We start from the raw sequence: 26,426 nt of genomic DNA, 5'->3' as shown, positions 1-26,426 counted from the left end.
ATAAATATATAATCAGAGACAGATTTTTAGAATTAAAAGCACCTGGGAATAAAGTGGTAACTTTTTCAAACTTAGCTATTATTAATCACTGTTTAATTTAATCCATATTCCCTTTCTCTTAGATTAAAAATAATTTTTTTCAGATAATTGTAAAGGCTTCAGAGACAGTCTGAACATGTATATGTATTTTGTTCAGATATACATATATATCTCCAAAATCTCTTGAGCTAGTAAAAATTCCCCTAGATATCTTTTTGTATCTCAAGCCATGAGCTAGGCTGTTGGATACACCTCTGTTCATGTTCTGACTTTTCCAGCCTCTCCGGCCATGGGGGGAGATGATCATAAAATAGGTCTTTTTTCTTTTAGAATTAGATAATTATACATGTATTACCTCTTTTTCCCATTCAGAAGATTTCTCTTTGCCCAACTACTTTTCTGTTTTGAGTGTATTTGTTTCCTTTTACTTTTTTTTTTTTTTTTTGCGGTACGCGGGCCTCTCACTGTTGTGGCCTCTTCCGTTGCGGAGCACAGGCTCCGGACGCGCAGGCTCAGCGGCCATGGCTCACGGGCCCAGCCGCTCCGCGGCATGTGAGATCCTCCCAGACCGGGGCACGAACCCGTGTCCCCTGCATCGGCAGGCGGACTCTCAACCACTGCGCCACCAGGGAAGCCCCCCTTTTACTTTTTTATCGAAGAGAAAATAGCTCCAAGATGATTTGCTTCTCTCCTAATCATAATTTAGATTCATCTAGTAGTTGGAAATAATTATAATAGCTTCCACTATTGAGCCTTTATTATGTGTCAAGTTCTGTTGGTAGACCACAGGCTCTTTTTGAAATTCTGGCTTACCCATCAGCTATGCGTGTGACTTTGGACAATTTTCTAATAATCAGTTTTTTCATTTGAAAATTAAGGATAACAGTAACTTGATAGAATGGTTAAAAGATTAAGTGACATAATTCATATATGCACAGAGCAAAATGCTGGGCAAATATATGAACATAATGTTGTTCATATGTTGTTGTATGAATGTTGCTTTTATTATCACCATCCTTACATTCTGTGCCCTGGAAATTATCATCACCACCATTCTGCGAATGAGTCATCTTGCCTGTAAAGAGGAAAAGTTCAGGGAGGTTAGGTAATTCACCAAAGTCAATACAGTTGGTCAGCAAGGGACCACACTGAGATTTAAATATAGGCCTGACAGACTCCAGAGTCCAAATTCTTTCACTAATAAGCCTTTAGTTATTCATTGGCCATAGTTATATGGACGTGGTTTCAGCTGGCATCAGACTTAAGAGAGATCATATCCTGAGTCCTATTAGAAAATCAAGCAGTTTAATTTAGCTCAGCAAATATTCACTGAGTAGTAATATGTACAGCGCACCATGCTAGTTTTATGTGAAAAGTCAACATAAGCGAGGCATCATCCTTTTTCTTAAGGAAACTATATATTCTAATAAGAATAAGGGTTTCTTCCATATGCCTATAATACAAGGTTGATTGTGACAGTTCATGAGCAGACTTTATTCCAAGTCATTCCCCTCAAGAAACAGTAAATTTTAAGAAGTTAAGCGGTTGTAACTTGTTATTTGTATACTGTTCATGACCAGAATACTTACTATGATCACATTTCCAATACATTCTCTGTGAGCAGTGCTTACTTCCATCAGACCACACTCACAAGACATTGTGACCTTGCCATTTTGACTGAGAATGCTTTAAATACATTACTTTGATCAAACTTATATGAATATAGAGATGCCCTCTGTTTTATTTCTGATGTGGGAATTTTTAAGTGTTTAAAATTTTTTAATTTATTAAAAATTTAGTGAGGTGAAATTCACATAAAGTTAACCATTTTAAAGTAAACAATTGAGTGGCATTTAGTACATTCACAATGTTGTGCAACTGTCACCTGTAGTTCCAATACATTTTGGTACTGAACATTTTTATTTTCCCTCTGATTCTTGGTCAGTCTTGCCAGGGGTTTATGAATTTTACTAACAATTTCAAAACACCAAATTTTGGCTTTGTTAGCTTTATTCTGTTGCACATTTTCTTTCCTATTTCTTTGACTGCTGTTATCTTTATTATTTTCTTTCTTCTATTTCCTTTAGGTTTAATTTGCTCTTCTTTTAGAAGCAGAAAATTAGGTGATTGATTCTAGATCTTCTTTTCTAATGTAAACATTTAAGGCTGTAAATTTCCCTGCAAGCATTGCTTAAATTGCATTCCACAAATAATTTTGATATATTCTTATTATCCAATTTAAAATATTTAAAAGTTTTTTTATTTCCCACTTGACTCATGGATTATTTAGAAACGTGTTGCTAACTTTTTTAAAATTTGAGGATTTTCCATCTAGTCTAGTGTTATTGACTTCTGATTTAAGGTCACTGTGACCAGAGAACAGCTCTATATGATTTCAATACTTTATTTTTAAATTTTTAATTTTATTGACATGCCTTTGAAAGGTTTGTTTTGGTATAAGGCAAAGCGGCCAATTTGAAATACAAACAGATGGACACAATGTGTATATCAGATGTTGGGAGTAAAGATGGTTTATTGATGGAAATAATAGAGGCATTATTTTGATTTGTCTTGACATGAACGCTGATTTATAAATCTCCTCCCCATTGATTTCTTCCTGTAGTCCAGACACATAGAAATGATAAAAAATCTCACCAAAGCTCACCTTGGTGCTAATCAAGAGTGCTCGGTGAACATTATAAAACACATGATTTCAATACTTTAAATGTATTTAAACTTTTCTTATAGACCACTATGCTGTATATCTTGGTGAACTTCCCATGTCCACCTGAAAAAGGTGAGCTCTCTTCATTTGTTGGGTGTGATATTCTATAAATATCAATTAGTTTAAATTGGTTGATAGTCTTTTTAAGCATTTTATACTGCATCTTCCCCCTGCTTTTCCTATTCAGTTAACACGAAACATTAGTTTGCAGATCAAACTCACACACATCAGAGAACTTACCTACTATGAAGTTTTATTATTAATTTCAAAGATACAGCAGTCTATCAAGAGGCTCAGACAAAGCAAGGAGAGGTCAGAGACATTGATTTCAACTTTGCAGGTTTCTTCCTTTATTGGACCCATACTCTGTGGCCCACAGTAATAGATACGGCCTCCAAGTGAGTGTTTGCAGGGTTATTTCACTTAGAAGGAGAGCATTTGAGTTACAGAACATCTGCATTTAATACTCCCAGGGAGTTGTATGGCTTATGTGACTTTCTCCAGGGACGCGTGCCTCATAAATCCACATTCTGTATTTATTTACAAAATATATAATAAAGAAATACTCAACCAGAAACAGCCTTTTAAAAAATGTTCTATACATAAGGCCTTTCTTCCTGGTAAATATTATTATTATATTTAGAAAATATGTAGGTATCATGTTGACAAGGAGATTAGACCATGTCTTCTTCCTTCTTTCTTCTGGGAGCAACCTCTTCAGTCAGAGAGAAATTAAGGCCTCCTTGTGCATCATCTGTCAGTTATGGAGAAGGGGGTGTAGTATCTCCAATTATGATTGTTGATTTGTATATTTCTCCCTTTAGCTCTGTTTGTTGCTGTTATTGTGATGTTATGGTTGTTTGGCTTCTCATATTTTAAACTCTTTTATTAGGTGTATTTGCATTTTAGAATTGTTAGATCTTTTTGGTGAATCCACCCTTTCATTATGAAATGTCCATTTTCTCTGGTTATAATTCTTGCCTAAAGATTACTTTTATTAATATTGCCACACTTGCTTTCTTATAATTAGTATTTGTGTGATATTTCTTTTTGTGTCCTTTGTCTTTCAACTGCTTTGTGTCTTTATATTTAAAGTACATCTCTTATAAACATCTCATAAAATATTATTGGTTCTTGCTTTTATATTTAGTAGGACAGTCTCTGCTTTTCAATGGGAATGTTTGGCCCATTAATATTTAGTTAAATAATTAATATACTTGGGTTTATATTACATCATACTATTTTTTTCTATTTGTCCTTTTTATTCTAGGTTGTTTATTTTGGTCATTCTTTTCCTGCCTTTTAATTTTTTTTAGTTAATCAATTATTTTTTAGTATTCTATTCTATCTCCTCTACTGGCTTCTTACATTTTTAAATTATTTTTTACTGGTTGCTCTATGAATTATAAAAAGTATCCTTATCTTATTACAATCCACCTTGAGTTAAATTATTCCATAATATAGAGTATAGAATATTAAAATCTTAATTCCATTGACTGCTGCCCTTTGTGCTATTGTTGTTATAAATAATATTTTTGTTATAAACCCAGAGTACATTTTTATTATATTTTTAAAAATTGACTACCACTGGCATTTTTCACAGAATTAGAACAAAAAATTTCACAATTTGTATGGAAACACAAAAGACCCCGAATAGCCAAAGCAATCTTGAGAACAAAAAACGGGGCTGGAGAAATCAGGCTCCCTGACTTCAGACTATACTACAAAGCTACAGTAATCAAGACAGTATGGTACTGGCACAAAAACAGAAAGATAGATCAATGGAACAGGATAGAAAGCCCAGAGATAAACCCACGCACATATGGTCACCTTATCTTTGATAAAGGAGGCAAGAATGTACAGTGGAGACAGGACAGCCTCTTCAATAAGTGGTGCTGGGAAAACTGGACAGGCACATGTAAAAGTATGAGATTAGATCACTCCCTGACACCATACACAAAAATAAGCTCAAAATTGATTAAAGACCTAAATGTAAGGCCAGAAACCATCAAACTCTTAGAGGAAAACTTAGGCAGAACACTCTATGACATAAATCACAGCAAGATCCTTTTTGACCCACCTCCTAGAGAAATGGAAATAAAAACAAAAATAAACAAATGGGACCTAATGAAACTTCAAAGCTTTTGCACAGCAAAGGAAACCATAAACAAGACCAAAAGACAACCGTCAGAATGGGAGAAAATATTTGCAAATGAAGCAACTGACAAAGGATTAATCTCCAAAATTTACAAGCAGCTCATGCAGCTCAATAACAAAAAAACAAACAACCCAATCCAAAAATGGGCAGAAGACCTAAATAGACATTTCTCCAAAGAAGATATACAGACTGCCAACAAACACATGAAAGAATGTTCAACATCATTAATCATTAGAGAAATGCAAATCAAAACTACAATGAGATATCATCTCACACCAGTCAGAATGGCCATCATGAAAAAATCTAGAAACAATAAATGCTGGAGAGGGTGTGGAGAAAAGGGAACAGTCTTGCACTGCTGGTGGGAATGTGAATTGGTACAGCCACTATGGAGAACAGTATGGAGGTTCCTTCAAAAACTCAAAATAGAACTACCATATGACCCAGCAATCCCACTACTGGGCATATACCCTGAGAAAACCATAATTCAAAAAGAGTCATGTACCAAAATGTTCATTGCAGCTCTATTTACAATAGCCCGGAGATGGAAACAACCTAAGTGCCCATCATCAGATGAATGGATAAAGAAGATGTGGCACATATATACAATGGAATATTACTCAGCCATAAAAAGAAACAAAATTGAGCTATTTGTAATGAGGTGGATAGACCTAGAGTCTGTCATACAGAGTGAAGTAAGTCAGAAAGAGAAAGACAAATACCGTATGCTAGCACATATATATGGAATTTAAGAAAAAAAAATTTCATGAAGAACTTAGGGGTAAGACAGGAATAAAGACACACACCTACTAGAGAACGGACTTGAGGTTATGGGGAGGGGGAAGGGTGAGCTGTGACAAAGCGAGAGAGAGGCATGGACATATATACACTGCCAAACGTAAGGTAGATAGCTAGTGGGAAGCAGCCGCATAGCACAGGGAGATCAGCTCGGTGCTTTGTGACCGCTTGGAAGGATGGGATAGGGAGGGTGGGAGGGAGGGAGACGCAAGAGGAAAGAGATATGGGAACATATGTATATGTATAACTGATTCACTTTGTTATAAAGCAGAAACTAACACACCATTGTAAAGCAATTATACCCCAATAAAGATGTTAAAAAAATTGTATTTTTTAAATTAAACTTTTTATTTTGAGATAATTGCATATTAACCTGTAAGGAATAACACAAAATGATCCTGTATACCTTTTACCCAGTTTACTCCAATGGTAAAACTTGTAAAACTTTAGTACAATATCAAAACCAAGGTATTGACATTGATGCAATCCACCAATCTTATTCAAATTTCCCCAGTTTTACTTATATTCATCTTGTGTGTGATTGTATATATAGCTCTGTGCAGTTTTTTCACATGTGTAGGATTGTATATCCAGTGCCAAAACCAAGACATAGACTAGTTTCATCACTGGAAGTATTCTTTTTGTTTCCCTTTGATAACTACACTCCCCTTACTTCCATCCACTTCCCCTCACCTCAAACCCTAGCTCTTCACAATCACTAATCTGTTCTCTACTTTTATTATTTTGTCATTTTGAGAATGTAATATAAATAGTATCATAGAGTATATAACCTGTTGTGATTGGCTTTTTTTCATTCACTATAATTCCCTTTGAGAGTTATTCAGGTTATTACGTATATAATAGTTTATCCTTTTTCATTTCTGAGTAGTATTCCATTGTGTGGAGGTACTGAAGTTTGTTTAATCATTCACCAGCTTAAGGCTATCTGACTGTTTCTGTTTATGAACTATTATAAATAAATCTGTTATGAACATTTGTGTACAGGTTTTCATGTGAACATAAGGTTTTTAAATTAAAAGTCTATAGTTTATTCAGATTTTAGTCATTTTTAAAAAATGTTTTAACTGTGGTAAAAATACATATAATATAAAATGTACTGTTTTAATCATTCGTAAACATACAGTTCATTCATTCTAATATACATTCATTACATTGTGTAGCCATCTCTGCCATCAAGCTACCTAACTCTTTTTGTCTTATAAGCTCAAATTCTATACTCATTAAACAATAACATCCCTACCAACTCCCCCACCCCCAGACCCTGGCAACCACCATTCTGCATTCTTTCTCTGATTTTGACTTATATAAGTGGAATCATGTAGTATTTGTCTTTTTGCAACTGGCTTATTTCACTTAGCATAAAATGCTCTAGGTTCCTCCATGTTAAATCCATCCATTGCAGAATTTCTTTCTCTTTTAAGGCTAAATAATATTCCATTGCATGTATAGACCACAGTTTGCTTGTTCATTCATCAGTTGATGAACACTTGAGTTGCTTCCACATTCTAGCTATAGTGAATAATGCTGCTATGAACATGGGTGTACAAATATCTCTTCAAGACCCTTCTTTCAATTGTTTTGGCAATATATCCATTAAGTGGACTTTGTGGATCATATGGTAATTCTATTTTTAATATTTTGAGGGTACTGCTTTCCATAACAGCTGTACCAACAGTACACAGGGGTTCCAATTTCTCTATATCCTCTGCACCCTTGTTGATTTCTGGGTTTTTTTTTTCTTGATGTAGCTATCCTAATGGGTTAGTATTAGTTCTTCTTGAAAGGTTTGGTGGAATTCAACAGTGAAGGCAATGGGTCCAGGACTTTTCTTTGTTGGAAGGTTTTTGGTTAATGATTCAATCTCCTTATTCATTATATGTCTATTTGCATTTTCTAATTCTTTATGATTAAAAGGTAGGTTTTGTGTTTCTAGGAATTTGTTTCATCTAGGTTATCCAATTTGTTGGGATACAACTGTTCATAGTACTCTCTTATAATCCTTTTTATTTCTGTAAAATTGGTAGTAATGTCCCCACTTTTGTTTCTGCTTTCAGTAATTTGAGTTTCTCTTTTTATTAATAGTACATCTAGATAAAGGTTTATCAATTTTGTTGATCTTTTTGAAGAACTAACCTTTGGGTTCATTGATTTTCTCTATTGGTTTTCTGTTTTCAATTTCATTTATATCTGCTCTAATCTTTATTATTTTCTTTCTTTTGCTATGTTGGATCAATTTGTTCATCTTTTTCTAGTTCCTTAAGTTACAAAGTTAGGATGCTGATTTGAGATCTTTCTTGTTTTTTAAATGTAAGCATGTATAACTATGAATTTACGCCCAGCACCCCTTTTGCTGCATACCATAAGTTTTGGTATGTTGTGTTTTTATTCTCATTTGTCTCCAAGTATTTTGTAATTTCCCTGTGATTTCTTTCTTGATCCATTGGTAGTTTAAAAGTGTGTTAAGTTCCACAAATATGTGAATTTTCCAGTTTTCCTTCTGTCATTGACTTCTAATTTCATCTTGTTGTGGTTGGAGGAGATACTTGTATGGTATCAATCTGTTTGAATCTATCGAGACTTAATTTGTTGCCTAACATGTGGTCTATCTTGCAAAGTGTGCACTTGAGAAGAATGTGTATGTTGTTAGTGTTGGGCTGAGTATTATGTATATGTCTAGATATAGTTAGTCCCTGTGTTGATTAAGTACTCTATTTCCTTACTTACCTTTGGTGTGGTTGTTCTATCCATTGTTGAGAGTGGGATATTGAAATCTCTAATGATTATTGTACAGCTGTCTATTTCTCCCTTCAATTCTGTTAGTTTTTGCTCTGTCAATTTTGCTGGTCTGTCATTAGGTGTGTAAATGTTTATAATTGTTGTATCTTCTTGCTGTATTGAACCTCTTATTAATATATAATGTCATTCTTTGTCTCTTATAACCTTGATATAAAGCCTGTTTTGTCTAATATCAGCATAGCCACCCCTGCTCTTGTTGGTTACTATCTGCATGGATTGTCTTTCCATCCTTTCCCTTGTAATCTATCTGTGTCTTTGAATATAAAGTGAGTCTCTTGTAGACATCATGAATTGAAACATATGTTTTATCTGTTCTGCCAGTCTCTGTCTTTTACTTAGAGAGTTTGACCGATTTATATTTAAAATAATTACTGACAAGGATGGATTTTGTCACACTGTTACTTCTGTCATTTCTGTAAATATTTGTTATTTTGTTTCTGTCATCTGTTTTTTTTTCTTTCTTTACTTTCTGTATGCCTTATACCTTTTTTGTCACTTTGGTTTCTGCATTACAATTTTCTTTGTTGTTTTGTTGACCTTTTATAGTGAAATGTTTAAATCCTTTTCTCATTTTTTGGGGGTGTATATTCTATATCTGTTTTATTTGTGGTTAGCATGGGAATTACATTTACTATACTAAAGCTTTAACACTCTTATTTGAATTTATATCAGCTTAATTTCAATAGTATAGAAAAACTCTTTTCCTTTACAGATCTATTCCTACCTTTCTGGGTTGTTAACATCAGAAAATTAAATCTTTATACATTGTGTGCCCCAAAACATAAACTAGTAATTTAAAAAAAGGCATTAGTCTCAAATTACATAGAAAACAACTTTTGGAGCTACAAACCAAATTTACAATAATACTAACTTTTAGACTAATAATTTTTTTTCTTTAGATATATTAGTCTCTTAAATCATGTAGAAAATAAAAAGTACAGTCACAAACCAGTGTTACAATAGTACTAGCTTTTATATTTGCCCATATATTTGCTTTTATTGAGATCTTTATTTCTTCCTTCAATTTTGAGTAACTGTCTAGTGTCCATTCATTTCACCTTGCAGAACTCCATTTAGTTTTTCTTGCAAGGTGAGTCTAGTGGCCATGAACTCCCTCAGCTTTAGTTCTTCTGGGAATATCTTAATTTGTTTCTCACTTCTGAATGACAGTTTTTCTGGATATAAGATCCTTCATTGACAGTATTTTAACACTTTGAATAGGTTGGTCCACTGCCTTCTGGCCTCCAAAGTTCTGATGAGAAATCTGCTGGTGATGTTGAGGATCCCTTGTATGAGACAAGTTGCTTCTCTTTTGGTGCTTTCAGCATTCTCTCTCTGGCTTTTGAAAATCTGATTATAATGCATCTCAGTGTGAGTCCCTTTGAATTCATCTTATTTGGAGTTTGTTGATCTTCTTGGATGTTTTCCTTCATGTCTTTGATCGAATTTGAGAAGTTTTAAGTCATTATTTTTTCAAATATTCTTTCTGTCCTTGTCTATTTCTCTTTTCCTTTTGGGAATCCAAGAATGCATATATTGATCTGTGACGGTGTCCCATAGACATCTTAGGCTGTTTGTTTTTCTTCAATTTTTTTTCTTTCTGTTCTTCAGAATGGTTAACGTCTATTGGCCTGTCTTCAACTTCACCAATTCTTTCTTCTACCTGCTCAAATCTGCCTTTGGATCCTAATAATAAAATTTTCATTTCAGTTACTATACTGTTCAGTTCTAGAATTCTTTTTGGTTTCTCTTTTAGGATTTATGTTCTTTATTAATATTTAAATTTTGTTTATACATTTTTAAACTTTATCTACATCTTCCTTTAGTTCTTTGAGTATCTTTAAAATACTTGTTTCCAAGTCCTTGTCTAGCATATCTGCCAACAGCTCTTTTCTGGGAACAGTTTTTATCAAGTTATTTTTTTTCCTTTGAATGGACCCTATTTTCTTGTTTCTTAGTATGCCTTGTGATTTTTTTTGGTTGAAAAATGTATATTTCAATCTAATAATCTGGTAACTCTGGAAATCAGATTCTTCCTTTCCTCAAGGTATGCTGTATTTTTGTTATTTGTTTATTTGTTGTTGTTGGCTGTCTCTGTGCCAAGGATCAGCCTGAGTTCTTCTCAAATCTCTTCTGTTCCTTTCCCTGCTCATACATGTCACTTTCTAATTTTCCCCATATATAAAGTTGCTTTTGCATGTCCTAGTCTTTAATGTACGACTCCCAAAAAGGGAAAAAAAGAAAAATAAAAGGTGGGGAGGAAAGAGGGCTGGCCCTTTTAACCCCTGGTAGTCACTTCAGTGGGAGTGGGAGGGGTTTGCAACAATGGGGGAAGGTACAAAAATCATGGCTTCCCTACTCTGTCTACCGCTCTGTGGATGGAAGCATCAATCAGTGATCAGAGCACAGATACCTAATATATGAAGGATAGCATCCTTTTGGCTCACCTTGGCTCCTACAAGGTGTGTGCAAGCTGCTTCAGGAACATGGGCACAGCTGCCTGCCATGGGGCTAGGGGCTGGTGTACTGTAACTGCTACTGTGCCAAGTGATGAAATCAACCAAAGTTAACTATAACTTACCATCCAAAACTCCCCTGGAAGTTGAAAGCCTTCAATAGATTCCATAGTTACAAAATAGTTATATTTTACCTTTTATGGATCATGCTTTTAGTGTCAAGTCTAAGAGTTCTTGGTCTAGCTCTTAGATCTCAAAGATTTCTCCTATGTTTTAAACATATTCTTTCATCACTATTATGCAGTTTACAGCTTTCAGATCCTTCCTTGTTTTGTTAAGCTTATACCTAAGTATTTAATTTTCTTTGGAGTGATTGCTAATAGTATTGTTTTAAATTTCAATTTCTGTATGTTTATTAATATATAGAAATGTTTTGGTTTTTATGTGTTGGTTTCAAAAAGTATAAAAAGTAGGTTTTTAAAAACCATTTCCTTATTTCTATTTTTTAAATTTATCTTTAGGTGATCTGTAGAATTCTCTTAAAGACAATCTAACATATTGGGTAACTAATGGCAAGCACTCCTGTAAAGGTGGTATGGTTATTTTTATTTTACAGTGTATACACTGAGCCTAAGAAATTGCCAGGTTAGTATGTGACAGAGCTGGGATTCAAACCCAGACTTGCACAGAGCTGTTTTCAATATGCTATACCATCTCAGGGTTTAAAAAGTCTTTTGAAGGCACTTACATGGTGTATTTTCTGAGAAATTTAATCTCTGAAAATAACAACTTGACTAGGTGTTCTTCTACTGTTTCTGTAGAGAGTGCACAAATATTTACTGACATTTGAAGTTCTGACATTGGGAAGTGTTGTGTTCCATTCCCCCTACTCAATGCTTATAAAAATTCTTTATATTTGAAATTTAAATATTCACCAAATTGGTATTCATTTCTTCATTCCTTCCTTTAACTATTTCTGAAGGCAGGTATGCTAGGTACTGGATATACAGAGATGAGTAAGACACAGTCTCTGCTTTTAATTTGCTTATAGTCAAGTAAAGAAGACTGATAGGAAAGCAGATAAATAGAGTAGAGTGTGGTAAGTACTCTGATGGAAGGAAGTACATTTGCTACAAAACAGTGTACTGGAGCCGGTGCGTTTCAGCTTATGGGAGCAAATTGTGGGAGTATTTACACCATGGAAATTGGCAAATTCTACAGTTAGGGCTTTTCTTCTTTTTTCTTTCCCTTCGTCTCCCTTTCCTTCCTCCCTCCCTCCCACTCTCCCTCTCCTCCTTCCTTCCCTCCTCTTTCCCTTAGGAAGCCAGTTTACTAAAATACTACTGTTGGTACAGGAGGAAAGGTATTAAATCCAGTCCTTTATCTCACCGTAACATGAGCTCATTCTGCATGTCATATCATAAGTTGTCCTACTACCAACTACTTCTGGTGATTTAAGCAACAGCCTTTCACAGACATGGTGGCTGTTTCCCTTTTACATGATGAGAGTGAGATTAAGTCTAAATCTCCTGTGGGTTCTTTTTCTTCCCAGAGAATATAAAGCAGTTAACATCAACATCAACTTATACATCGTCAATGAACCTTGGCTTTTCTCACTGGCCTGGTGCTCCAGCATTCATTCGGTGACCACAGACAACATTCAGGTCCTAAATGAGATAAATCACCTTTACTTCTTCATGGTGAGCTGATGGTCCAGATTGTTCTTCCAACTCTGGTATAATAGGGGTCTCTGTCCCTCACCCCACCCCTACACTGCCCACTGTGCAGTCCCCAGGGAAGCTGCTTAAGAGCAGAGATTTATGTGACCTTGGAAATGGCATTCCCCTTTCTCTCACCCAGATCCTTCTGTGATTTTCAGGGAAAAATTAATGTTGTTTTAATAATTGAATTAATATTGAATCTTCACACTGCCTTTCATGCATTATGTAATTTAACCCTCTGAGTTAGCCACTAGGAGTATCGCCATGGGGGATCTGAAGTTTGTAGCTTCACATGATACAAGATTCAAAATGAGGTCTGACTCCAGAGTTTTGTTACTGCAGCCACACCTTCCTGTAGGCACAACAACAATGACAGTGGCATGGGGTGTGGGGAGAAAATCAAGTGTACTTGATTCCAAAGGGAAAACTGTGTGTCCTGAGCAGAGGAGAGTGAGGGTCCAGCCACCGAACTTGATTTCACCTCTGTCCTGCTACTGCTTATGGCCAGAAGTGTGGGGACCTGAAGACCTGTGTTTTAATCCCAGCTAAATCCCACCGCTTACTGTCTGTAGAGGGAACCCCAGCTAACTAGTTAACTGCTACAGAAGCTGTTTTTCAAATCAGTGTAGAGTATGTTGACTGCGTCGGACATCTATAACAGAAAACAGCTTAATTTCTCTCCACTGACTCTTCAAACTGCTCTGTGAACTAGATCTTTCCTTGCCCTTGAATGAGGTCTCACTCAGATCCCATAGCTTTTCTAGTCACTCTTAGATAATTTCTTAAAGTACAGTTTAGTCACCAAAAAGCCTCAGTTCAGCATCAACAGTCTAGTCCAGAGAATAACCCAGACTCTAAACTGCCTTGAAAATTAAAGCTTTTTAAATGAGAGGCCTAAATATTTCTTGTTGCTTTCTCCATAACTCCAGGTTCACTGGCCCTTGTTTCTGTCTTGATCAGGGTCGGGAGCAGGAGAAAGGGGATCAAGGCCAAGGGCACAATCTCACAGGGCCAGTGCTGTACTGAGGCCCTCTGGTGACGGTGTAAAATTGCTTCCCTCTTCTTTCTTGGTGGCTCGGGCAGTTTTCTATAGATGACCCTCAAGGAAACCTTGGATGGCAGGTCCCTTGGCATAGGTAAAACCTCTCCACTTGTCTGTCCCCATACCATCCCGCTTCATGTATGTACTATATACTTTTCTAACATTTTTGTTTTTTAAAATTGATTGCAAAGTAAACTCGTTCATTATATAAAATTCAATCGTTACGAAAATCTATAAATTAGAAAGCAGTACACTCCTCCATAATCCTATCCCCCCTAAATCAGTAATGTCTTAAAGTTGTCCCTTTGTATATATCAAATAAAACTTTATTAAGTAAAACTTTTCATTTTAATATTTTAATTCATAATATTTGAATTGATAATAAATTCATGTGATTCAAAATTCAAAGAGTATAAAAGAATGTAAGTAAAAAACTTCTTTCTACACCTGGCCTGGGCTTTTTTAAAGGACCCAAAGTCACTTTGTTCAGGGAGGTGGGGCCAGTATCCCAAGGACTTTCCTAAGCAGCCCACACTCTGGGTTAGAATATGCAGATTCAAATCTTGGCTCTACCACTTACTGTGTGACCCTGGAAATGTTAGTTAACCTGTCTGGGCCTCAGACAGGTTATTTGTTTATTTGTAAATTGGGAATAAAAACACTACAATAGGGAAATCTTCAAGATGGTGGAGGAGTAAGATGTGGAGATCACCTTCCTCCCCACAAATACATCAGAAATCCATCTACATGTGGAACAACTCCTACAGAACACTTACTGAACGCTGGCAGAAGACCTCAGACTTCCCAAAAAGCAAGAAACTCCCCCACGTACCTGGGTAGGGCAAAAAAAAAAAAAAGAAAAAACAGAGACAAAAGAATAGGGACGGGACCTGCACCTCTGGGAGGGAGCTGTGAAGGAGGAAAAGCTTCCACACACTAGGAAGGCCCTTCGCTGGCGGAGGCTGCGGGTGGCGGATGGGGGGAGAAGCTTCAGAGCCACGGAGGAGAGCGCAGCAACAGGGGTGTGGAGGGCAAAGCGGAGAGATTCCCTCACAGAGGATCGGTGCCGCCCAGCACTCACCAGCCTGAAAGGCTTGTCTATTCATGCGCCGGGATGGGTGAGGGCTGGGAGCTGAGGCTCGGACTTCGGAGGTCAGATCCCAGGGAGAGGACTGGGATTGGCTGCGTGAACACAGCCTGAAGGGGACTAGTGCACCACAGCTAGCTGGGAGGGAGTCTGGGGGAAAGTCTGGACCTGCCGAAGAGGCAAGAGACCATTGTTTCGGGGTGCTTGAGGAGAGGGGATTCACAGCACTGCCTAAACGAGCTCCAGAGACAGGTGTGAGCCGCGGCTGTCAGCGCGGACACCAGAGACGGGCATGAAACGCTGAGGCTGCTGCTGCTGCAGCCACCAAGAAGCCTGTGTGCGAGCACAGGTCACTATCCACACCTCCCCTCCCGGGAGCCTGTGCAGCCCGCCACTGCCAGGGTCCCGTGATCCAGGGACAACTTCCCCTGGAGAACACAGGGCGTGCCTCAGGCTGGTGCAACGTCACGCCGGCCTCTGCCACCGCAGGCTCGCCTTGCATTCTGTAACCCTCCCTCCCCCCCGCCTGAGTGACTCAGAGCCCCCTAATCAGCGGCTCCTTTAATCCCGTCCTGTCTGAGCAAAGAACAGACGCCCTCAGGTGACCTACATGCAGAGGCAGGGCCAAATCCAAAGCTGAACCCCAGGAGCTGTGCGGACAAAGTAGAGAAAGGGAAATTTCTCCCAGCAGCCTCAGGGGCAGTGGATTAAATCTCCACAATCAACTTGACGTATCCTGCATCTCTGGAATACCTGAATAGACAACGAATCATCCCAAAATTGAGGCAGTGGACTTTGGGAGCAACTGTAGACTTGGGGTTTGCTTTCTGCACCTAATTTGTTTCAGGTTTTATGTTTATCTTAGTTTAATATTTAGAGTTTATTATCATTGGTAGATTTGTTTATTGATTTGGTTGCTCTCCTTTTTAATTTATATATATATATTTTTTTTTTCCTTTCTTTTTGTGTGTATGTGTATGCTTCTTTGTGTGATTTTGTCTGTATAGCTTTGCTTTTACCATTTGTCCTAGGGTTCTGTCTGTCCATTTATGTGTGTGTGTCTGTGTTGTTTTTAGCGTGTGTTATCATTGGTTTTTTGGTTTGGTTGCTCTCTTCTTTCTTTCTTTCCTTTTCTTTCTTTAAATTTTTTTAGTTTTTAATAATTAAAAGATTTTTAATAACTTTATTCTTTCCTTCCGTCCTTCCTTCCTACCTTCCTTCCTTCCTTCCCTCCCTCCCTCCCTCCTTCCTTCCTTCCATCCTTCCTTTCTTTCCCATCTACCTTTTCTTCTGAGCCATGTGGCTGACAGGGTCCTGGTGCTCCGGCTGGGTGTCAAGGCCTGTGCCTCTGAGGTGGGAGAGCCGAGTTGAGGACACCGGTCCACCAGAGACCTCCCGGCTCCACATAATATCAAATGGCAAAAGCTCTCCCAGAGATCTCCATCTCAACGCTAAGACCCAGCTCCACTCAAAGACCAGCAGGCTACAGTGCTGGACACCCTATGCCAAACAACAAGCAAGAGAGGAACACAACCCCACCCATTAGCAGAGAGGCTGCCTAAAATCATAAAAAGGTCACAGACACACTAAAACACACCACCAGATATGGTCCTACCCACCAGAAAAAAAAGATTCAGTCTCATCCATCAGAACACAGGCACCAGTCCCCTCCACCAGGAAGCCTACACAACCCACTGAACCAACCTCACTCACTGGCAGCAGACACCAAAAACAACGGGAACTACGAACTTGTAGCCTCCAAAAAGACTCCAAACACAGTAAGTTAAGCAAAATGAGAAGACAGAGGAACACAGAGCAGATGAAGGAGCAAAGTAAAAACCCACCAGAACAAACAAATGAAGAGGAAATAGGCAGTCTACCTGAAAAAGAACTCAGAGTAATGATAGTAAAGATGATACAAAATCTTGGAAATAGAATGGAGAAAATACAAGAAACATTTAACAAGGACCTAGAAGAACTAAAGATGAAACAAACAATGATGAACAACACAATGAATGAAATTTAAAATTCTCTAGAAGGAATCAGTAGCAGAATAACTGAGGCAAAAAACGGATAAGTGACCTGGAAGATAAAATAGTGGAAATAACTACCACAGAGCAGAATAAAGAAAAAGAATGAAAAGAATTGAGGACAGTCTCAGAGACCTCTGGGACAACATTAAACGCACCAACATTCGAATTATAGGGGTCCCAGAAGAAGAAGAGAAAAAGAAAGGGACTGAGAAAATATTTGAAGAGATTATAATTGAAAACTTCCCTAATATGGGAAAGGAAATAGTCAATCAAGTCCAGGAAGCGCAGAGTCCCACACAGGATAAATCCAAGGAGAAAGACACATATTAATCAAACTATCAAAAATTAAATGCAAAAAAAAAAATAGTAAAAGCAGCAAGGGAAAAACAATGAATAACATACAAGGGAATTCCCATAAGGTTAACAGCTGATCTTTCAGCAGAAACTCTGCAAGCCAGAAGGGAGTGGCAGGACGTATTTAAAGTGATGAAAGGGAAAAAACCTACAACCAAGATTACTCTACCCAGCAAGGACCTCATTCATATTCAACAGAGAAATTAAAACCTTTACAGACAAGCAAAAGCTAAGAGAATCCAGCACCACCAAACCAGCTTTACAACAAATGCTAAAGGAACTTCTCTAGGGAGAAAACACAACAGAAGGAAGAGACCTTCACTAACAAACCCAAAGCAATTAAGAAAATGGTAATAGGAAAATACATATCGATAATTACCTTAAATGTAAACGCATTAAATACTCCAACCAAAAGACATAGACTGGCTGAATGGATACATAAACAAGACCCATATATATGCTGTCTACAAGAGACCCACTTCAGACCTAGGGACACATACAGAATGAAAGTGAGGGGATGGAAAAAGATATTCCATGCAAATGGAAATCAAAAAAAAGCTGAAGTAGCAGTTCTCATATCAGCCAAAGTAGACTTTAAAATAAAGAGTGTTACAAGCGACAAAGAAGGACACTACATAATGCTCAAGGGATCAATCCAAGAAGAAGATATAACAATTATAAATATTTATGCACCCAACATAGGAGCACCTCAATATATAAGGCAAATGCTAACAGCCATAAAAGGGGAAATCGACAGTAACACAATCATAGTAGGGGACTTTAACACCTCACTTTCACCAATGGAAAGATCATCCAAAATGAAAATAAATAAGCTTTAAATGACACATTAAACAAGATGCACTTAATTGATATTTTTTGGACATTCCATCCAAAAAGAACAAAACACTTTCTTCTCAAGTGCTCATGGAACATTCTCCAGGATAGATCATATTGTGGGTCACAAATCAAGCCTTGGTAAATTTAAGAAAATTGAAATCATATCAAGTATCTTTTCCAATCACAACGCTATGAGACTAGATATCAATTACAGGAAAAAAATTTGTAAAAAATACAACCACATGGAGGCTAAACAATACACTATTAAATAACCAAGAGATCACTGAAGAAATCAAAGAGGAAATCAAAAAATACCTGGAAACAAATGACAATGAAAACACGAGGACCCAAAACCTATGGGATGCAGCAAAAGCAGTTCTAAGGGGAAAGTTTATAGCAATACAATCCTACCTCAAGAAACAAGACATATCTCAAATAAACAACCTAACCTTACACCTAAAGCAATTAGAGAAAGAACAAAAACCCCCAATGTTAGCAGAAGGAAAGAAATCATAAAGATCAGATTAGAAATAAATGAAATAGAAATGAAGGAAATAATAACAAAGATCAATAAAACTAAAAGCTGGTCTTTGAGAAGATAAGCAAAATTGATAAACCATTAGCCAGACTCATCAAGGAAAAAAGGGAGAAGACTCAAATCAATAGAATTAGAAATGAAAAAGGAGAAGTAACAACTGACACTGCAGAAATACAAAGGATCATGAGAGATTACTACAAGCAACTCTATGCCAATAAAATGGACAACGTGGAGAAATAGACAAATTCTTAGAAAAGCACAACCTTCCCAGACTGAACCAGGAAGAAATAGAAAATATAAACAGATGGATCACAAGCACTGAAATTGAAACTGTGATTAAAAATCTTCCAGCCAGCAAAAGCCCAGGACCAGATGGCTTCACAGACGAATTCTATCAAACATTTAGAGAACAGCTACAACCTATCGTTCTCTAACTCTTCCAAAATATAGCAGAGGGAGGAACACTCCCAAACTCATTCTACGAGGCCACCATCACCCTGATACCAAAACGAGACAAAGTTGTCACACAAAAAACAAAACTACAGGCCAATATCACTGATGAACATAGAGTCAACAAAATACTAGCAAACAGAATCTAACAGCACATTAAAAGGATCATACACCATGATCAAGTGGGGTTTATCCTAGGAATGCAAGGATTCTTCAATGTACGCAAATTAATCAATGTGATAAACCATATTAACAAATTGAAGGAGAAAAACCATATGATCATCTCAATAGCTGCAGAAAAAGCTTTCGACCTAATTAAACAGCCAAAAACCCTACAGAAAGTAGGCATAGAGGGAACTTACCTCAATATAACAAAGGCCATGTATGACAAACCCACAGCCAACATCATTCTCAGCGGTGAAAAACTGAAAACATTTCCTCTAAGATCAGGAAAAAGACAAGATTGTCCACTCTCACTACTATTATTCAACATAGTTTTGGAAGTTCTAGCCACAGCAGTCAGAGAAGAAAAAGAAATACAAGGAATCCAAATCAGAAAAGAAGAAGTAGAGCTGTCACTGTTTTAGATGACATGATGCTATACATAGAGTATCCTAAAGATGCTACCAGAAAACTACTAGAGCTAATCAATGATTTTGGTAAAGTAGCAGGATACAAAATTAATGCACAGATATCTCTTGCATTCCTATACACTAATGATGAAAAATCTGACAGGGAAATTAAGGAAACAGTTGCGTTTACCATTGCAACAAAAAGAATAAAATATCTAGGAATAAACATACCTAAGGAGACAAAAGACCTGTATGCAGAAATCTATGAGACACTGATGAAAGAAATTAAAGATGCTACAAACAGAAGGAGAGATATACCATGTTCTTGGATTGGAAGAATCAACATTGTGAAAATGACTATACTACCAAAAGCAAACTACAGATTCAATGCAATCCCTATCAAACTACCAATGGTATTTTTCACAGAACTACAACAAATACTTTCATAATTTGTATGGAAACACAAAAGACCCCGAATAGCCAAAGCCATCTTGAGAAAGAAAAACGGAGCTGGAGGAATCAGGCTCCCTGACTTCAGACTATACTACAAAGCTACAGTAATCAAGACAGTATGGTACTGGCACAAAAACAGAAATATAGATCAATGGAACAGGATAGAAATCCCAGAGGTAATCCCATGCACATATGGTTACCTTATCTTTGACAAAGGAGGCCAGAATATACAATGGAGAAAAGACAGCCCCTTCAATAAGTGGTGCTGGAAAACTGGACAGCTACATGTAAAAGAATGAAGTTAGAACACTCCCTAGTACCAAACACAAAAATAAACTCAAAATGGATTAAAGACCTAAATATAAGGCCAGACACTATAAAACTCTTAGAGGAAAACATAGGCAGAGCATCCTATGACATAAATCACAGCAAGATCCTTTTTGACCCACCTCCTAGAGAAATGGAAATAAAAACGAAAGTAAAAAATGGGACCTAATGAAACTTAAAAGCTTTTGCACAGCAAAGGAAACCATAAACAAGACCAAAAGACAACCCTCAGAATGGGAGAAAATATTTGCAAATGAAGCAACTGACAAAGGATTAATCTCCAAAATTTATAAGTAACTGATACAGCTCAATATCAAAAAAGCAAACAACCCAATCCAAAAATGGGCAGAAAACCTAAATAGACATTTCTCCAAAGAAGATATACAGATTGCCAAGAAACACAAGAAAGGATGCTCAACATCACTAATCATTAGAGAAATGCAAATGAAAACTACAATGAGGTATCACCTCACACCAGTCAGAATGGCCATCACCAGAAAATCTACAAATAATAAATGCTAGAGAGGGTGTGGAGAAAAGGGAACACTCTTGCACTGTTGGTAGAAATGTAAATTGATACAGCAGCTATGGAGAACAGTATGGAGGTTCCTTCAAAAACTCAAAATAGAACTACCATACGACCCAGTAATCCCAGTACTGGGCATATACCCTGAGAAAACCATAATTCAAAAAGAGTCATGTATCAACATGTTCATTTCAGCTCTATTTACAATAGCCAGGACATGGAAGCAATCTAAGTGTCCATTGACAGATGAATGCATAAAGAAGATGTGGCACATATATACAATGGAATATTACTGAACCATAAAAAGAGACAAAATTGAGTTATTTGTAGTGAGGTAGATGGACCTAGAGTCTGTCATACAGAGTGAAGTAAGTCAGAAAGAGAAAAACAAATACTGTAGGCTAACACATATATATGGAATGTGAAAGAAAAATAAAAGGTTCTGAAGAACGTAAGTGCAGGAAAGGAATAAAAATGCAGATGTAGAGAATGGACTTGAGGACACAGGGAGGGGGAAGGGTAAGCTGGGCCGAAGTGAGAGAGTGGCATGGACATATACATACTTCCAAATCTAAAACAGATGGCTAGTAGGAAGCAGCCACACATCACAGAGGGATCAGCTTGGAATTTTGTGACCACCAGGAGGAGTGGGATAGGGAGGGTGGGAGGGAGCTGCAAGAGGGAGGATATATGGGGATATATGTATCTGTATAGCTGATGCACTTTGTTATACAGTAGAAACTAACACACCATTGTAAAGCAATTATACTCCAATAAAGATGTTTAAAAAAATACTACAATAAAAGCAATTTTATCCAAAATAATCCTGTTTGCTTAGCGGTCTGTTAATTCAAAAATTTTAAATGGGGAATCGTGAAATAAATGATATACAGTGTATTAGCTTTTTACTACATTAAAAAAAACGTACCTAATACTTAGTGGCTTAAAACAAACAAATGTTTGTCACATTCTCTATCATGGCTGAGTGGTTTCTCTGTGCTCAGCCAGTTTGGTTGGACTAAGTGGTAGGATGGCCTCATTCATATGTCTGTGGTCTTACCTGAGATGACTGTGGTCTCTCTTCGTTTGGTCCATCATCCTTAAGGAATCCAGCTTGTGTATGTTCACCTGGTTGCATTGGGTTCTCAGCAGCAAGAGAGGTCAAGTCCCAATGCACATACCTTTTGAAGGATATCCCAGTGTGATGTTTGCTGATGTTCCATTGGCCAAAGAAAATCACATGGTCAAGTCCACATTCAAGGTGGGGCAGGGAAGAAACAGACTTTACCTTTTGATGGAGAGGAACAGCAAAGTCACATTGCATATAGACCTGCATTTTGGGAGGAATATTTTGGTCTTTTTTATAAACAATCTACCACATACATACCTCACACATTTTAATTTAAATCATTCACTTTTTGACATAGGCTCAATGTCTTTCCTTTGAGTGTATTTCAGCTGATTGATTTCTGTATTCTCTTGCTTATGTATACTTTCCAATGAACCATCTATGATTTCTACGTTTTGTTTCCTTAAAGCACAACAAGAACTTGAGGGACTTCCCTGGTGGTCCAGAGGGTAAGACTCTGCGCTCCCAATACAGGGGGTCTGGGTTTGATCCCTGGTCAGGGAACTAGATCCCGCATGCATGCCACAACTAAGAGTTCGCATGTTGCAACTAAGAAGCCCACATGCTGCAACAAAAAGATCCTGCATGCCACAACTAAGAGCCCACACGCCATAACTAAGAAGTCTGCATGCCACAACTAAGAAACCCGCATGCTGCAACTAAAAATTCCCGTATGCCACAACCAAAAAGCCTGCATGCTGCAACTAAGTCTGCATGCCACAACTAAGAGGTCCGCATGCCGCAACTAGGAGTCTGTATGCCACAATAAAAAGATCCTGCATGCCGAAACTAAAAGATCCTGCATGCCGAAACTAAGACCCGGCGCAGCCAAGATACATAAATAAATAAATACTTTAAAAAATTAAAAATAAAACAACGTGAAGTCATTTGGAGAAATGACAGGAATGAGGAAGCCACCCAGTTTTTTATAATCCTCCCCTCATCTCTTAGTGTTTCTCTCATACCTAAATCAAAAGCAGTTTATTTTTTAATGACCTTTTCTTTCTTCATCAAGTTTTTCAAAGCATCGACTTAGTTTCCTTGAAAATGGCATACTTTTTAAACTCATATTTTACAGATTTAAGTAACACTGAATTACACTGTGCAATTTAAACAACTGGTACAGCTGTTCTAAGCCATTTGGGTAGTAAGAACAACTGATTCTTGGTGATGGTACAGCTCACTTAGTGGGCATCCTGAAGCAGGCCAAAGCACAGGTCAGTTAGGTTCCCAGAGAGGATTAAGAGCCTCAATTTAGTGGAAGTTGGTTAAGAGCTTCTAATGTACATGCCTAGTAGAGCTGTTGTGAGGATTAACTGTGAAAATACCTTTGAAGTGCTTGGAATGCTTCCCTAACTCCTGTAAATTCTCATTAATGTTAGTTGTTGTTCTCATCATTATCATGATAGTTCATGTTATTTTTATTATTATCATTGTTAATCAGTCCAAGGAAAGACCATGGGATAGGGTGGAAATGGCATAAGAAAAAATAAAAATGATAGACCCAGTACCATCAAGTAATACTAGAAGGGGGACAATGAAGGTGGAAAGGGATGAGTAAACTAGCGAAATGAAAAACTCATACAAGAGAACCTAGAAGATGGAGCTCTGTGAAATGGGTGATTCAGGCAAGGAGACTGGAGAAGTTGGCATGTTAGTTAAGAATTATAATTTCAACATATTTATCTGAAGCATGATGATTTAGGAGAAGGATTCCTAAATGCTGGTTCACAGACTGGTTGCTTTTTCCTGGGAAGCTTGTTAAAAATACAGCAATTCTAATTCCTGAGTCTGTAGTGAGGCCCAGGAACCTGTATTACTAAAAGCTGCTCAGGTAGATTTGGATGCACAGCCAGGTTTGGGAAGCCATGCCATGAAAACAGAGAACACTGGAAGTCAAGAAACTTGGGCTGTAGTCCTGGGTCCAGAATACACTTGCTCTGTGGCATCTCTGGGACTCCCTCAAACACCTATCTTGAGGGTCCAGGGAGAAGTGTGGGAAGTATTTTATCCTTTGTAGAGCCTTTGGCACATGTAAGGGGGGATTGTTAGGATAGCAGCAGGTACTCTCTGTGTTTGAGACCAACCCCATCATCAAGGTTCCTCTGCCTGGTCTGCCCCCTCTCCTCCCAGGCAGCCAAGCAAGGGACCTGGCCTACATGATCTAAAATCCCTTCTAGCTGTAAATCCTTTAACTATTTTCTATTTTGCAGACACCAAGTTACTATAAGTTCATGTGGATTCTCAGGGATTGTGTTTCTGCAGTTTTCATTGTTGCCATATTTTATTTTCATTGGTAAGCATATGTTTGTAATTTTAAATGATTTTTTCCCAAAATAAAAATGGTCCTTATGTAAATCTGAGAAAAAACAGTTACATTTTCCCCATAATTCTATATGGCGAATTCTCAGGAAGACAGGGTTTTATCATCTGAACCTCCCATTTCTTCTCATGGTGCTTGCCGCTCCTCACACCCCTTCTACCTCCTAAAAATGAGACCATATTCTAAGAATAAGGACTCTCACTAAAGCTTAATCAAATCCTGTTAATACTGTTTTGGTGTGGATCAGTTGGGAGAGGACAGGGTTTGAAAGTTGTTCAGAACAAGTGTCTCCACCTTCCCACCTTCCACAAAATTGGACATGCAGAGTGCTGTGTAAAGAGCAAGTTCACAAACTGGGGAGCCTGGATTTTAGTTGTGGCTTTGCCCTTAGTTTCTGGGTGACCCTGGGAAAATCACTGCCCCTTTCCAGACCATAGTCTTTTTATCTGTCCAAGAAAATAACATTTGAGAATTCTTGAGGAAAAATGCTTCAAGATTGCAAGGTTCAGGGCGGGAAAGAGGACATCTGGTAGAAGAATTTTAGCTAGAAGAGTCCATGGTGGTTTAGACCTCATCATGCCCATCATTTCCTCATTTGAGTTCTCCTTTAAAGGCGGAAACTACAAACCCTCTGCTTAAGGTAGAATTTGACTGGATAATGTTCCTTTCTGGCCACTGCCTTGAATTATGGCCTATTTTGGAAGAGGTCTGTGAGGCTCATGGATAGTCTGCTTCCTTCCAGGTGGAGAGAGAGCCAAAAAGAAAAATTACTCCAGAGCACTGGCATTCACACAGGTAAATCAGAGGCCTAGCCCACTCTCTTAATTCCTACCCATTGCCTCCAGGATACAGGGCCTGCCTTTAATGTTTTTGACAAGCGTTGAAAGAGTGGGGACCAGTGAGAAGTTGGGACAAAGAGGCTGGGCACAGATTCTGGAGGGCCCTTGGCATAAGGATTCATTGTGGACTTTATCCTCTAAACAATGAGACTCCTTGGAAGATTTTGAACACGGGTATTTTTTGTTCACTTGTTGATATATTCATTCATCACATAGTTATTGAGTACCTACTTTGTGCCAGGCACTGTGAGAGAGACTGAAGTAACTGAAAGCCGTCTATGGGGTGACACAAGAGAACAGAGGTTCTGGCCCACAGAGAGCAGTGACGAAGCAGGCAGAGGCATAGCAATTGATGCCATTAGGCTAGGCCCCTAGGTCCAGGACAGAGAAGGTGCCATGCTTACCAGGGCTGAATGTGCTTTACATGGCTTCAGTTGTGGGTGATGTATATTGGAAGGTGGAGAGAGAAAACTGTGGAGGGGGGATGCTGGAATCGAGTCTAGGCTCTGCATATAAGCAATCAGGAGATGGCAAGTGAATTTCAAACAAGGGAGCTTGTGCAGACTTCTGAGTAAAGGGATGGAATAGCAGAATAACTTATTATTCAACAGAATAACTCAGAGGCTAAGTGAGATAGGTCCAGTAAGGGAATGGAAGCTAGAGTTTATTATTCAGGTGGTTGTGGGTATAATCACACAGTGAGTTACAGGTTTGGGAAGTCAGTGCAGTGTCAAAGGGAAAACCAGTTAGGAAGCAGAGGACTGTGCAGTACCAGATACAGTTTCTTCCCATAGCTCTTGGAGCCTTAAGTAAAGTTGATACAGTCACAAAATCATGAATTAATTTAATTTATTGTGGACAATGGTAAAGATCATGAGATGCCATGTACCAGCTGGCAGAGAGTTAAACTCATATATTACTTAGAGTTGCAGCAATGGATCCAAAGGGACCATGAAAAAATAAGTTCAGAAATTTGAATAAATTAAATGAAAGGAAATAGACTTTCATTCTGTGAAACTGAAGGTTTAAACCAAGCTCACTCAAATCTCTTAAGGGACAGAGAGATCTCAAATAACACTGAGTTACATGGATTTTTAGATCATCCTGCTGGCTGTTAAGAAGTCTGAAGGCTATGTTCCAGCTCCCTTATGACTTTTAGTAGTTTTATTAGTAAACTAGGGCTGCCATAACAAAATACCATG

At 37.8% G+C, this 26,426-nt stretch overlaps 1 protein-coding gene across 1 annotated transcript in view; it reads left to right on the top strand.

Annotated features, from left to right (window-relative positions):
* The window catches only part of GDPD4 (glycerophosphodiester phosphodiesterase domain containing 4), a 41,525-nt gene that overhangs the window by 2,037 nt on the left and 13,062 nt on the right, over window positions 1–26,426 (top strand). Inside the window, exons 4-6 of the mRNA XM_060160863.1 lie at window positions 12,546–12,693; window positions 24,276–24,358; window positions 25,128–25,180. Coding sequence (XP_060016846.1) covers window positions 12,546–12,693; window positions 24,276–24,358; window positions 25,128–25,180 — 284 coding nt within the window. The remainder of the gene's footprint in view (window positions 1–12,545; window positions 12,694–24,275; window positions 24,359–25,127; window positions 25,181–26,426) is intronic.

The sequence above is a fragment of the Lagenorhynchus albirostris genome, chromosome 9 (genome assembly GCF_949774975.1).
Source record: "Lagenorhynchus albirostris chromosome 9, mLagAlb1.1, whole genome shotgun sequence".
Classification (NCBI taxonomy): domain Eukaryota; kingdom Metazoa; phylum Chordata; class Mammalia; order Artiodactyla; family Delphinidae; genus Lagenorhynchus; species Lagenorhynchus albirostris.
This window is presented reverse-complemented; position numbering and strand designations above follow the sequence as displayed.